At 41.0% G+C, this 15,199-nt stretch overlaps 1 protein-coding gene across 1 annotated transcript in view; it reads right to left on the reverse strand.

The window, feature by feature from the left end:
- The window catches only part of BAZ1A (bromodomain adjacent to zinc finger domain, 1A), a gene marked incomplete at its 5' end in the record, with an annotated part of 57,720 nt that extends 42,873 nt beyond the window's left edge, over positions 1–14,847 (reverse strand). Inside the window, 2 exons of the mRNA XM_010193975.1 lie at positions 1,420–1,563; positions 14,569–14,847. Coding sequence (XP_010192277.1) covers positions 1,420–1,563; positions 14,569–14,847 — 423 coding nt within the window. The remainder of the gene's footprint in view (positions 1–1,419; positions 1,564–14,568) is intronic.
- Positions 14,848–15,199: the final 352 nt, after the last annotated feature.

Here is a 15,199-nt window from a genome sequence, read left to right on the forward strand (position 1 = left end):
AGTAAGCACTTTAAAGCTGTAAGAGGTTTGCAATTTAAGCTTGTAGCATACGTGTTAGTTAGGTATGTCATAGAAAAATGCTTCAAAGAACTGTATATTCTCAGAAAATTTCTCTAAGAGAAAGAAATTATTTTCTCTCTGTTCTCTACATGGTCAAAATAAGTAATGAGCTGGACTGACTGGGAGTGTAAGACTCAGTCTTGCTACCAACTCCACCTGCATGGAAGTGACAGCAATATAAAGGGATCAATCTCGCAGTCAGCTCTGTGCATGCCTGCATTATCCCAAGAATAACCTCCTTTCAAATGCCATATGCCTTGCGGAACACAGAAAATGCATTTATTTTCTCAAAGATACAGGGCCTCTTTATGAACCACTTGGACACTGTCTTCAAGAGAGAAGAGAGAATTTTAAAAGTTATTTATCTCACATTACTTTCTTAGCCAAGTGAGGAGCTCCATCCTAGTTACTCAAGGCATGTCAGGACATGGAAGTCCTCATGCAGCAATCAATGAGAATAACTTCTACATCTATGTGACACCTCAAAGCCAATGACAGTTTACACAAATCCTGTATGTTGCTAGATACAACATCTAGGCCCACTTCAAAAACCCTTCTTCTTTCATCAACGTTGTGCCTGTGAAGCACAGAAATACTTTTTCTCATTATATTGCTAGGATAAGCTGTATATATAAGCTCAATTACAAAGAGATATTCCCAATTAAACACCACAATGATAGCCAAGAAGCTCTCTTACTCAATGTTATTAAGCTACTCCAGCCTATAGGCAGCTCCTTAAGACACACAGTTTCACTGCACTAAAAATCAAAATCAAATCCATGAAATACAATGGTATGTATTTATATGGACACACGCACAACGAAGAAAGCCTTGTGCATTTTTATATTTCTCAAAACACACATACTAATTCTCAAAGGACTTTTCAGAAAGTTCCAGTAGGAGTACGCGCTCTTACTACAAGGTAACCTCAGCTCTGAGCTCCATGATGGAAACGAAGTAAAACATCGTGCTAGTTTCATCTACATCAGCTACAGTGCCAGACTGTAGACATGCAGAACATGACTGCATTTTCCAAGTTACAGCACAGGTTCTGCAGCAGGGAGGACTGGTGATATAGTGATAGGCATATATGGCTCTTCCATCATATCCCAACAAAACACCGTCATTCCAAACAGATTAACAACAATTATTTTGTGGAGACTCCATTTCTCACAACACACAGCTCTGGATTATACATAGCATAACTGGCACCTGTGAATCTCCAGCTTGTCACCTTCAGCTGGCTCAATACTCACGATCCATACAGAAAGAAATTTGTTTCAGTCAGACCCTGCCACAGCTGCTTTAGTCTCTTTTCCACCCAGCCCAAATGCTGCATACTGTGAAAGTATAATTTACCCATTTTGTGCAGAGCTGCTGTGTGTTTCAGACTCATCACTGTCGCTGATGACAATTGTGTCTCCATCGGTGCTGCTGGCGTGGCCGTTCGCCATTCCATTGTGATGGGCTGGCGCTATGACTTCCAAAATCTTACATTGCAACCTGAAATAAAACACAGACACTCATTACCATCAAGGTCTTTCACTAGTGCAAGGAGTCCACAGTTGTAGCAGATGTTATTTTAAGAACACATATATAACTGAGCATCGTATTGTCTACTAAATAAGTAAATATTAAGAGCCTTGCACTGAAACACTAGGTAAAACATTAATTTCATTAGCTCCATCTAATAAACTAACACATACATCTGTTTACAAAGCTATCAGCTTCACTGCTCAACAATAACAACAAATCAAGTCACTGGTAGAATTATTTATGGCTTTTTTTTTCTTAAGTAAACTAGAAGTTAACTTACTGTGCTACTTTAAAACTAGGCAAACCATTTACGTTTATTTTTATAAAAGTCTAAGAAAAGCAAAGACTTTCAGATCCCGAAGTATTTTTACTTCTAAGAGATCATCTTCTACTGCTGTCGATGACCTAAATAAACAAGGCTGAAATGATCATTATGCATCTAATCTTAATAATGGCCCATTTATCTGCTGACACATATTAAGGCTCCATCTGGCATGCACACAATTGACAAAACAAGTCTATTCCTTTGCCATCCTGAATGTTAGTTATAAAAGGTAGAATTAACTACATATTAAAAGTGTAATTAATTGACACTTCATGCTGGGTAACTGTATTATAGCTGGTTCTTAACCACCAACTTTCACCCCTTTCTGGAATTCCATGGTTCATATTTTTTTAGTTTAATCTCCTAAAGCCTTGTCTGCTTCACAAAAATTAACTATTGCAGTCAATGGATGCTGTCACATACTACCACCAAAAGCTCAAAGGCTGGGGGGAGAAAGAACACATAATAACTCTCTTCTCTGGGTACCAAACACTGTCACTTGAAGTGAAGAAAACGGAGAAAACATGCAGCACAGGGCTTGAATCAGCCTGGCATCCTGCCCACGTTAAAAACAAACAAACAAACCAACCCGCACAACAAATCTGTGAGACAAATTCTAAGTGTTTTTCTGTCTGAGCTGAACACTGGCAAAGAGGAAACAATGTCAAAATATTTCATAAACATCTTTTTCTGCAGACAGTCCTATCCAAAATCTGCACATGGGGGAGGACAGCAGGAGAGAAGCTGAAAACATTAAAATATCCTAGGTTGTATTCACTTGTGTACTTAGCTAGGACCAGGAACAGTGCCTGCAGCTGTCCTGCCCTCTCCAAGGAGAGATCCAGTATACCCAATGGGATATGTTAATTTAAAATAAATAAATAAAAACCCCAATCCAACCTATTAACATCTGTATATATTCCTAAAGACAACAACATGACCCGTGTTTAACTGTCCCCGGGGCCAGCAGAGCTGCCCGAGCCCGCTGGACTCGCTGAGGCCAGGCACGCTGCCGGTTCAATGGAGCCGGTCCCGTTTCCAAGCTGGCTGCCTGGGACTGGGAGATGCCTTTTCCTGGTGCATGGAGCCCCAGCTCATCAACTGTGCAAAGCTAAATAGACCCCGTGGAAAGAACTGGGAGCACCAAAACATGTCATGGAGACAGAGCCTAGTGGGTGTGCACAAAGTAGGTTCGAGTCCAAGGAGGTTTATTAAGGGCTGGCCCAGCACCAGACCCCAGCTGAGTCCTAAGAGAAAAGTCTATTATTGCAGTATCCTGGTTGTCCAATACTTGGAACATCACAGCTTTCCCTTCATACTAAATAAGATGGGGTTGACTGTATTGCAGAATGCGTATTATTATACTGCTTTTTTAAATCAAAAAAATATCACCTGCTAAAAAAACACTTCTTTTTTTCAGATTATAAAATATCTTTCCTAGAGAGTTCAATTCAATTTAAAAAACACTTTAAAATGTATTACTAATGGAAAACAAACAAAAGCACCAATGTTTAAGGCTACTGACACTTTTTCTAAGTTGTTCACTACGGGAAGACCACTGGAGGGAGCACACACACACGAAATGTGCAGTCACTGTAAAACCACCACATGAAATGCTACCCAATGCCATGAAAGGACAAAGACGCTGAAACACACAGACATGAGTCAATCCTCCTGGACAAAATTACTCTAATATTTACTTTCCGAGTATTTTACCAAACACTTAATTTACCTGCTTATCCATCAGACAGCCCTGTAATTTACAGGATATCACATCTCCTTCTGTAAGAACTGAAATTATACTTTCTATACACTCAATTTACTAACTAGCAAAAGCCCCAATACAGCTGCTTTTTAGAATTTTATTTTCTTATTAAACTGGGAGAATGACTAATGGCATAAGCTATCGCAGAAAGCAAGCGATTCTCCATCCCCCATGCCTTCATTCAAATCATTACCAGAAATCTTTGGGGAAGCAATCAAGTGAAGCACACATCACCTGGCTCAATAAAAGCCTAATCCAATGAAATGTAACGGTTTCTAATAGACAGGAGATTAAAGAAAGTGATGCAACTGTCCCTTCTGCCATTAAAGAAATCGTAGCCTACAAATTAAGTCTTTTTTTAGCGTTCCTACAGCCAAGTCATGGCCAGTAGCAGTCAGTTCCCTGGGCTGAGAGAGGCAAAGACACGCTGCTTCTAGTGAGAACGAATGTCTGCTCATCTCAATAACCTACCTGTTCCTGAATTCACTTATTACAACTCTTTTTTTTATCATAAGGCACATAAAACAGCAGAGCTGAAAACCAAAGCAAGACACTCAAATGAAGCACACTACACTTCAAATACTTTCTGAAAAGGATACCTTAAGATCTTTACAGAGCTCATGTTAAAGTCAAGCTATGCTCACTCACTATCTCCCATAAAAACCGGGGGCATCTCAACCTAAAAAGACAGCGGCATTCAAGTAAATAAATGTGTGCCTTAATACCTCCCTCAGTCAGGAAGGACTTTCTTCAAATAGCAATAAGTATTGTGAAAAAGCTTACAGCCACACTAAGTGAATCCCACAGGCATTCAGAAAGGGATCAGATAAATTGAGAATAGAGCCATCGTGAACTTTTCACTACAGTCCCAGCAACTCCAGCTCAGACACCGACAGCCACAAGCCAGGGCAGAAGGATTTCCTATGCTTACACACGTTTGCTATACCTCTTTCTGCACTACAGGCTGCTATCAACAACAGGGTACAGGTCCTCTGACCTGTCCCACAGGTGGCCTTTATGCTCATAGCTTTATTTTTTGCTACACTCAGAAATCAAGCTCTTTGAGGTCTCTTATGTTGCAGGAAAGGTTAAAAGTGCTTGGCCTATATGGTTAAAAATGGTGCGTTTCTGAAGAAAGAAAACACCACCACAGGAGCCCAAAAGTTTTAAACACAAAGCCAGGAGATATCACCAATGTCATTTTTCTTTTTAATACCAGTGCACATCTCCTTCTCTCTCTCAGTTGAAAAAAACTGAGCTCTTCTATTGATTTCCATGAATTTTGGGGAGGGTTTGTGAGCTGCTCAGGTGAAAAAACATAACTGGCTCCAGCAATCTAATGGCAAGAGACATTGAGTGGAAAATGTGCCACAGAACGTAGTTTATCCAGAAACTTAACTCCAACAGTTTCTCTCTAAAAGAATGATCCTGGGCTGTGCTTTGAAGAGCTGCTTAACACACCTAGCAGAAAACTTTAAGGTTGGACTGAACCTTGTTGCTCCTTGAAGAAAGGTAAGGAAGGTACACAAAAGCAAACAGCCTCAGGCTGCTGCTCCACAAGATGCAGAGGTGACTGAACAGTTCAACGCTGCCAAAGGGGGTAAATCTTTCTTTGCCATTCCTCCCTCCAGCCATACATTTAGTGCAGTGCTTGCTTTTTGTAGCTCTAGCACTCAGTATCAGTTATGGATTGTCATTACAGTGACTTCAACTACCTGACCAAAAAAAAAAAACCTACCACCACACAAAACTAATCCAGTGTGAAGAGCCAGGTAAGTCTGTGTCATATCAGCTACTTCAGTGGTCTCACAGAAGGATCTGATGGGAACTAGAGCATGTGCAAGAGGCAAATACTGGCCACAGACAGAAGCAGAAGAGGAAGCAGTAGTAAGACCACCCCCATGTAAAGGCTCAAGACACTATAATTTCTTAGCATCTTTCAGAGTAGCTCAGTGACTTCAGGAGTTTATCGTTCTTAAGTGAAAACTGACATCTAGGCAAGTGAACACTGGGATACAAGGAAAGTCTGTTCCAGGGAAACCACACACCTAAAAAAGGAGGTGGGCAAGACATGGTACATGCTTCAAACTCACCAGCAGTCCAAGATGAGAGTGATTCAGGAAAACCCAAAGCATAACCTACTAGCCAAATTTCTCTTTATTCAGCTCAGCAACTCAAAGGCACGTACACAAGCTATTACAAGTTGCAGGACAAGCAAGTATCTCCATGTACCTCTGCTGAAGCAGGGGAACACCACAATTTGAAGAGAAAGAGCAGCTACACTCCACCATGTAATGGGCCAAAACCAGCCAACACAGAATGTAAAGTGGAAACCTTAGCCCTGCAGTTATCAGCACGTTCACTTACTCAGAGAAGTTCTTCCCAAATGCTGACTTGGCCTTTACATCCAACCAGGGCTGGAGTTACAACCTGTGAGAGGAGATCACTTCTCGTTGCCCATCATTGAGCATTCTGTACAACAGTTTTTGATCACAGAATGGTTTGGGTTGGAAGGGACTTTAAAGCTCATCCAGTCCAACCCCTGCCATGGGCAGGGACACCTCCCACCAGCCCAGGCTGCTCAAAGCCCTGTCCAACCTGGCCTTGAACACTGCCAGGGAGGGGGCATCCACAGCTTCCCTGGGCAAGCTGTGCCAGTGTCTCACCACCCTTACAGTAAAGAATTTCCTCCTAGTATTTAGTCTAAATCTCCCCTCTTCCAGTTTAAAACCATTCCCACTCATTCTATCGCTACCTGCCCTTGTAAAAAGTCCCTCCCCAGCTTTCCTGTAGGACCCCTTCAGCAACTGGAAGGCCGCAATAAGGTCCCCCCAGAGCCTTCTCTTCTCCAGGCTGGACAGCCCCAACTGTCTCAGTCGGTCCTCGTAGGGGAGGTGCTCCAGCCTCTGCTCATCTTCATGGCCTCCTCTGGACCCACTCCGACAGCTCCATGTCCTTCTTATACTGGGGGCTCCAAAACTGGATACAATACTGCAGGTGGGGTCTCACCAGAGCAGAGGGGCAGAATCACCTCCCTCACCCTGCTGCTCACACTTCTTTTGATGCAGCCCAGGATGCGTTGGCCTTCTGGGCTGCAAGCGCACATTGCCAGCTCATGTTGAGATTTTCATTGACCAACACCCCCAAGTCCTTCTCCTCAGGGCTGCTCCTGAGCCATTCTCTGCCCATTCTGTATTTGTGCTTGGGATTGCTCCTACCCAGGTGCAGGACCTTGCACTTGGCCTTGTTGAACTTCATGAGGTTGGCATGGGCCCACCTCTCCAGCCTGCCCAGGTCCCTCTGGATGGATCCCTTCCTTCCAGCGTGTCAACTGCACCACCCAGATCGGTATCATCTGCAAACTTGCTGAGGGTGCACTTGGTCCCACTGTCCATGTCATTGACAAAGATGTTGAACAGCATTGGTCCCAGTACTGATCCCTGGGGCACACCACTCGTCACTGGTCTCTATTTAGACATTGAGCCATTGACTGCAACTCTGAGTGCGACCATCCAGCCAATTCCTTATGCAGCGGGTGGTCCATCCATCAAATCCACAGTTCTCCAGTTTTGTGACCAGTGTGTCATGCGGGACAGTGTCGAAAGGTTTGCACAAGTCTAGGCAGATGACATCAGTTGCTCTTCCCTTTTCCACCGAAGCCGTAACTCCATCATAAAAGGTCACCACATTGGTGAGGCACGATTTGCCCACAGCAAAGCCGTGTTGGTTACCACCGATCACCACATCTTCACTCTCCCTGTGCCTTAGGAGAGCCTTCAGGAGGATCTGCTCCACGATCTTGCCAGGCACAGAGGTGAGACTGACTGGCCGACATTCCCAGGGATCTTCCTTTTTCCCTTTTTGAAAATGGAGGTTATGTTTCCCCTTTTCCAGTCAGCCAGGACTTCACCAGACTGCCACGACCTTTCAAATAGGATGGATAATGGTTTGGCAACTTCACCCACTGGTTCCCTCAGGACCTACGATGGATGTCGTCGGGTCCCATGGACTTGTGCTTGTGCACCTTCAGGTTCTTTAGATGGTCCTGAACCTGATCTGGCAGGCATTAACTACTGTGATAGAAGCAATAGTCTGGCACTTTGCTATGTCCTCATTCCAAGCCAAAAAACAAGATCCCTTTAAGGCCCAGATGAGTTATCAAAGTGCCTCTGTGTGCTTTACAAGAAGCAGACAAAAAACAACCCTTGCATGCAGAAGGCTGTTTGAAATGAGTGGTGAGGGAATATTGCAATACTTTGAGGTCAACTTTTAACGTCAAGAAAACAATAATCAGTGAGTCAGAAGCAAATGGAAAATCACTTTTTAAAACAAGACATACAAATGAAAGCAAAGGTTTTTAAATGCCAAAATTTAAAAGAGCACAGCTTTTCTAATAGCATGTAAAGTTAGTTGAATACAGAAAACCCCAAAAGAGTAATACAAGAAGCTATAGTATCAAGTACCAAGAAGTACCAAAAAGCTATAACCTCATTCTGTTTTGCCAGCTTTTAGTAAGTTTTTAAGAAGTAAATGACAGATAAGTACAGTAACTGATATCCTTGTCCTAACGGTTCTCATGCACTTGAAAGTAATTAGAGCGACAAAAGCAAGACAAGATCTGAAGGAGTAAGTGACATCTTCTGCTAAGCTAACTGCTACAGTTTAATGCACACACAAAACAAAAGCACACAACAAGACGACAAATGCTATGCACATAATGGCTTCCTGAAGTACAGTAAGAGCTCCTGGGTTTGAGTTTTAGCATCTTTTCTGTCATGTTACAAGTAAGATTGCATGCTTCAAAGAAACTAGTCAGGAGCATGTTTTTGCTAAGGGCAAGAGAATCCTACATACACCATAGCTGCATCAGCTGTCTCCTGTGCAATTAGGACAGCGCTAACAGTAACACCAGTACATGCATTGTTTTGACTGCTCAAGACTTTGGTTCATAGTATTGCACTGATTAAATAAAAAGTAATCATAAAACAAACAAATCAAAACCTGCATCTTTAAATTTATAGTTATAAAGGTAGTGAGTGTGCACAGAAATGGGAGCTAACAGAGATTGGCAGCACCCAAAAATAGTTGTAACAGCTGTTCAACAATCTGTAAGAAAGGAGTTGCAGGTTCTCTCCCAGATATCATCATCTCATAGCTTCCATTAGTCAAATGCAAATATATTTATTAGTCAACAAATACAAACATATTTATATCCCAAAGGACTTGAGGGCAGTGGAAAGAGTCGACTGATCCTCAGACGGCTGGAAGAACACAAGCTGTACTTGCTCTAAGAATAGGTAAGCTGCTCTCTAGGGCCATCGGCTGTGCTGTTTCACAAGCACCACACTGACGTTGGTACTGGAATTCAAATTCACCTTCTGAAATAAAGTAGGAAACTTCCTTTGTATGCAGGAACTTCTACTTAAGCCTTACCACTACAAAGACACACTGTAACTTTCTCATTCTGTATGTGTTAGCTCCAGTGCCTTTGCATCCGTCAGCTTTGAAGCCTACACGTCAAAAGGGAGAATTTGTTGGGAAAATAAGAAAAGGAGGAGAGGCAGGGAGAATAATTTAAATTCACTGTAACTCATTAAAGTCTAAACACAGAAGACACTTTGCCTTTTACTACATAGTGGTCTCATATTAACTTACCCTAGTGCTCAAAAGACAACTACATATATAAGCAAGTAGCACCTTGCTGCCAGTTTGAATGAAAAAGTTGGAAAATTAGCTATAACCTTATCACTTGCAAGGATTATCTTCTACCATCCTAACTCCATATCAGCCAGGCACAGTCATGACCAGCAACACGCTTCCTGTGCCCCAGTTAAGACTTACAGAGATGAAAACAGTATGCAAATCTTTTAATTGGCCTAATGCAGTGGTTAATCCAGTATGAACAGCCCTAAAGCACTGGGACAGTGGCCAAACGATTGATGAGTTAAAAAAAGAAGTTTCACTTACAGACAAGGTTGCTCTGTGATTATCTACGTTTCCTGCAGCTTGGCAATGGTCAACATCTGATCATTCAGAGCAGAGAAAGGATGTTAACCTATATTTTATGTATGAACAGATGCAGCAATCTTCCTAACACAGAACTTGGTCTACTACTTCTGTAAGTAGGTTCATTTTAAAAACACTGCGTTCTCTTGAAGCATTCTGGTGTTGCTTGCTCACAGACATTACACAATATTATTCTGCAGTGGTGTCATCTAGTGGTCAAACACATTGAAAAAAGTATTCATTTTTTATACCTGCTACATTCTGTATGATTTCTTCCATCTTATAAACATCCTTTAAGTAAACAATTTCAGTCTGCAGGTGGTTTGACTTCCTAGTTAAGTTCCATACTAACTGACAGACAACAATTGGTTGTCCTCCAACTTCAGCGGGAAGGGAAAGCATCGTCACATCAGCTATTTTTAAGGGCAGGGGAGGGGGAGCTGAAGAGCTTGTACAGTTCTCCTAAAACCTCAGATCTCATCACTGCTCAAGGCAGAATGCAAGCTTATAGATTAATTAACTAATTATTGCACTGCTCACTTGCATACCCTAATAAAGACAGCCATTATTTCCTTGTGATAACACCCAGACTCAGAACACTGATGATAAATCCCAATTGGTTGTTCACACGTGCTTTAAAGCTAGTTTTTCATCCAACAAATTAATTTATTTTTTTAAAAAGCACACTGCTGACCTCAAGCAGGAAAGAACAGGTCCTACAGGTGAGTGAGTGAGGCTGCTAAAGGTTTTATTTGGTGTGTCTGAGGTATTCACTGAGGTTATTTCAGGTAGGCCTTCCACACCACATAGGTCCGGTCCCACCTTCAGGTAACTGACTTCCGATGCCAAGATGTTGAAAATCGATTACACGATCTTCAAGAACCAAAAATACAATGCAGTACTAAGACAGCAACAAATGGACAGGTTACTGCAAGAGATGCCATTCCTTTGACAACAAAAGGCCAAGAAGTACATTACGGGGCTTAAACTTTCAGTTCTGAAGTCCAAATACAGGAAGCAATTCCAGTGATATGGTCAACATTTTCCTTCTGCTTCAGTAAACTGTGAGCCAAAACATTAGATGCTTATTTTACATCTTAACTGAGCATGGTTAACACAAAATATTGTTCTAATTTTTTCCCCTCTACAAAATCTCAAATAATTTCTATGCCTTTTTCAATAAATTACTTTCCATAAACAGCAATTTGGCACTCTAAGTAACAGTATTTAGAGTGTCAGCTGTTTTCAATTCCTTGTCAATTCAGACAAACTTAAAACTTGGGATAAGTTTTTGCCTATATTATGTGATGTTTTGGACTGATATTTCAAATAAGAATTTTGTATTTTGTGAAGGCAGTACTAGAAAAACTCCTCCAGTTCTTTAACTGAATCCAAGTACCCCATGTTTAAAAGCACAGCACAGCTGCCACTTTGGAGAAAAGTCAGCCCCACTGCGGCCAGAAAAGCTGGATGCATACAAACCAAAAAAACTGCCCATGTTTAATCTATGTATCATCTGAAAGAGTTAAAGAGCAAGCAGAATAATCTCCTTGATGCTTCAACTAATTACCAAATTGCATGCATCATTTTCAGAGGCTGCCTGAACAAGCTACATCATAGGACAGGGGCTTCCTCTGCCATTTCATTCTGGTTGATACGGGCTGTTAAGACACCAGACATAACAAAACAACAGGAAGACAGGATGTCTCCCAAACTCTGAGTTCCTCCTACCAGACCTCAGCAACAAGGCAGAAGCAGCCAAATTCAAAACTGAGCAGCACAACAAAGTGTTAGAAACCAGAAGAGCCTGAGAGGGACATAAAGCCAGAAACAGCAACGGGGCACCAGATTCTGCACCAACCAGCACACACAGACTGGATACAAGGGCTCAACAAACATCATCTTCTGCACAAAGCAGTCGTCCTCTTACTCTTTCCAGATCACCTGCCCATTGCTTACAGTACTACAGACTACTTCATAAGCTCAAGATAAATACACTCACATTAAGCCAGAATTCTAACCCTTCTCGTGTTTGGATTCCCTCCCATTTACTTTGTTCAAAATCTAGAAAGCTGCATCAAAGCAAACTATCCTACAGGAATAGTACATGTGCAAAGTTAAGAGTTATAAAATCTCAGTACTTCAATTGCTTGACCAAACCTGCTGGTTACACGTGCATTATGTTGTAGACTTCACTTTAAATGATGCACGGAGCTCAGATAACAAACAATGCTGCAAACATCACAAGTGCAAAAAACTTCATACAGAAAAGCAGTGGAAGAGTTCACACATGCCAACACAACTGGGTTTTCACAATCTGCCAAATTCTGTTGGTCTCATAGGATGCTATTACTATCTAGGTGGACTGTGTTCATTTTTGCTAGAAAAAAATCACAAAAGCGTAGCTGCGCACAACAAACATGCACCAATCACTCTGTTGAACTGTGTTATTTACAACTAACATGAACTGGTGTACTTAATCCCCAATGCAGCACTTCAAAATATAGGTCAAAGTCAACTGTTCATTGGGCAGAAGAATAACTATGCTGCACCTCCTCCCACTTTGTATCTGTTAATTATATATCTCTAAGCACAAAAATCCCTCTGCACTACCATGGTATTTGCACTGTTTCCTAGATTTAGTATTAAAGGTCTGAACCAGCTTTCTGCCATACATTTGTCTAGAATATCAGTGGCATACAATCAGCTAAGGCAAATTTTTCATGCTTCATTTTACCAGACACAAATCTGTACTTATGTAGTTTCAAACATACAATCTTTAGCTGGTTATTTTTCAATGGAAACAGATTTTATCTGAATATTTGGTATTTTGAATGGTATCTAGCCAACCCCAAAAGCTTAAGAAATTTCTCTTGTATCCTATTAATATACTGATCTGTGAAAGTGGAACACAAAATTGTTAGATATATATCTCAATACAACTTCGAATAACTAAGAAGACTGAATTAAAGGCTGGTAAAAAATGATAGCACCATCTTCATGAGAAAGAATTATAACACAACTTAAAAACTGATTCATGATGGTCCAAAAAAAAAAAAAAAGTGAAAAGGATTCTGAATTTCAGAAGGAAAAAAAACCAAGCCTACCTTTTTATTTAAGCTTTTTTATTTAAAGTTGTTTTGGTTTTTTTTATGCACACACAATTGTTTTAGCAAAGAGTTTAGAAAAGTAATAGAAAGACAGGAGGGTTGTTCTTGGGGAAAAAAATGTTTGACCTTCTAAAGCATTCTTTTTGCTCTTAGTTTGGAAACTGACAGCATTTTCAAAGATTGAAAACATTGGCATTTCATTGAGCAATTGAGAATCTGACACCTGAACTCCACTGACAGTTCAGAATATCCAGGTTTCTAGTTTTAAAAGCCCAACCCTATTCTCTATGCAAAATGACTGTAATACTAGCAGTAACCTCAGACTAGTCATTAGACAAGTATAAAAGTGAGAAAGTTGGCAACAAACTTTGGATACAGGTTTTCTGTACAGAAAGCAGCAACTCTACTGAAGTTGTTTCCGTCCTGGCTTTGCAGACTGGGATTTCGCTGGTTGGAAGGAAGAGAGCGGAGAGGAGATGGGAAACTTTGCTATTAAAGCATTGACCTTACACACATGCAAGTTTCCTTACAACTTCTCTCCTGCAGTGCATCAACAGATTTCTCTTCCTTGTGCAGTATAAAATTTGCTTTACATAAGATCTGGATCAGCCACTAGAAAAAAACCCATACAGAAAAACTACATTCTCCAACGACCATTTTAAACCAGCCCACTCCAATCACCCAGCGTACACCAGATTACACACCAAGACCACAGCCTGTTCACAGAAGCCCCATTTACTCTGAGTGTAAGCTGGCACATTCTTGCTGAAAAAAAGCAAAGCAAAACAACCCCAAAAACAAACAACAAAAAACCCACCAACAGCTGAACCCACTAAGGTTTCAGCACACATTCTGCAGGTATTCCCAAGTTCAGCACGGTTAAGTCCTTCCCATTTTAAACCACAGTTAGATCGAAACTGCAAACTCATTTAGGCAAAACACGGACGTTTTCTAGTCCACTCCCAGAAGCTGCTTTAAAGAAAGACTCAAGTTAGCTACATGATTTAAAACAATTTATACTACAAAGCATAAGTACCCATCATATGAGAAAGCAAGCATATGAAGCTCAAAATTCTTCCAAGTTTTTAATCAGTCTAAGACAACAATAAACATGCTTGGCAACATATACATAAGAGAAAAGCTTAACATTAAGTTTGAGCGGGGAAAACACCCCAAACCTATCACACTAAATTGCAGATAATCACCTATTAAAAACACTTTACAATTAATTCCCAATTTCTCTGTGAATGCTGTCTCAATTTTCGCCACTACCTGAAAAAAAATCAAAACCCCAACTTTCATCAATTCTTTGAGCTTTCAACAGTTCAGCCATTCTGCATACACAAAATACCATGGGATGAATTTACATGCTGGATGATTCATCAATATTATTTTTAATTCATAGCTTCCCCTGGTTTCTCACTATCTCTCATTCTACAAACACCCCACCTTTCTCACACCAGGGGACTGACACTCCTTTGCAAATCCACCACATGCACCAAAAAACTCCCGTGTCAAGACCAGAAAGAGATGTCCTGCCCTCCACAGCTGCTTCTACACTCAGGAAAGAGATAGCAAGCCCAGCAATACAATCCTACTCTTAATTAAAGTACGGAGAAGCAGTAACAGTATTGCTAGCTTAAGCATCACACTTCCACATGTTTGATGGAGTTTATGATCCTGATTTTTGGCTTTAAAAAAAGCCCACACAAAAGCCACCCACATAAAACAAAAATAAACATATATTTATTTTTAAACACACTTACTTTGCGTCATTATTTCTAACTACTTCCAGTGTTTCACCAACAAAATATCGATCCTTGACATATGCGAAGATTTCATCGCAGGTCTCATGAAGTCGGGATCGATGGGTAAGAGTGGTCAAGTAGAGAACTGGAATGATGAGTGCTTCTGGAAAACTCTCAAGATTAAGTCTGGCTTTCTTCTCCGATTCTAGTGCTTCCTGATACGTGAGTCCTGGTTTACCCGTGACAGCACAGCTCCACACAAGGCTGTTGCACAGAATGGTGCGTTCAAAAAAGTCACTGAAAAGAGAAGAAGAGGGGAGAGAGAAAGAAGACGGTTGAGTTCTAACATTTTCCATTTGCTCACAATTAACACAGCAGCACTTTTCTTTGACAAGCCTGAAATGCAAATGCAGCTCTACTCCTGGACAGGTTGTAGATAATCAAGGGTTATTTACCACTTTTTAGTCATGGCATGGCTAATCGCTATTGTAAAAACAAAGCCTCCTCTCACTACAGACTACAGTAACAGCACCAAGACTTAAAAATGCCCCAAATATTCACAACAATAATCACACTGAGTTTAATACACTTCATATCCTCCTCACATCCCCCAGATTTCCACAAATATTTGCAAGAGGAGGGTCTGAAA

This window comes from Mesitornis unicolor, unplaced genomic scaffold, assembly GCF_000695765.1.
Source record: "Mesitornis unicolor isolate BGI_N332 unplaced genomic scaffold, ASM69576v1 scaffold20151, whole genome shotgun sequence".
Classification (NCBI taxonomy): domain Eukaryota; kingdom Metazoa; phylum Chordata; class Aves; order Mesitornithiformes; family Mesitornithidae; genus Mesitornis; species Mesitornis unicolor.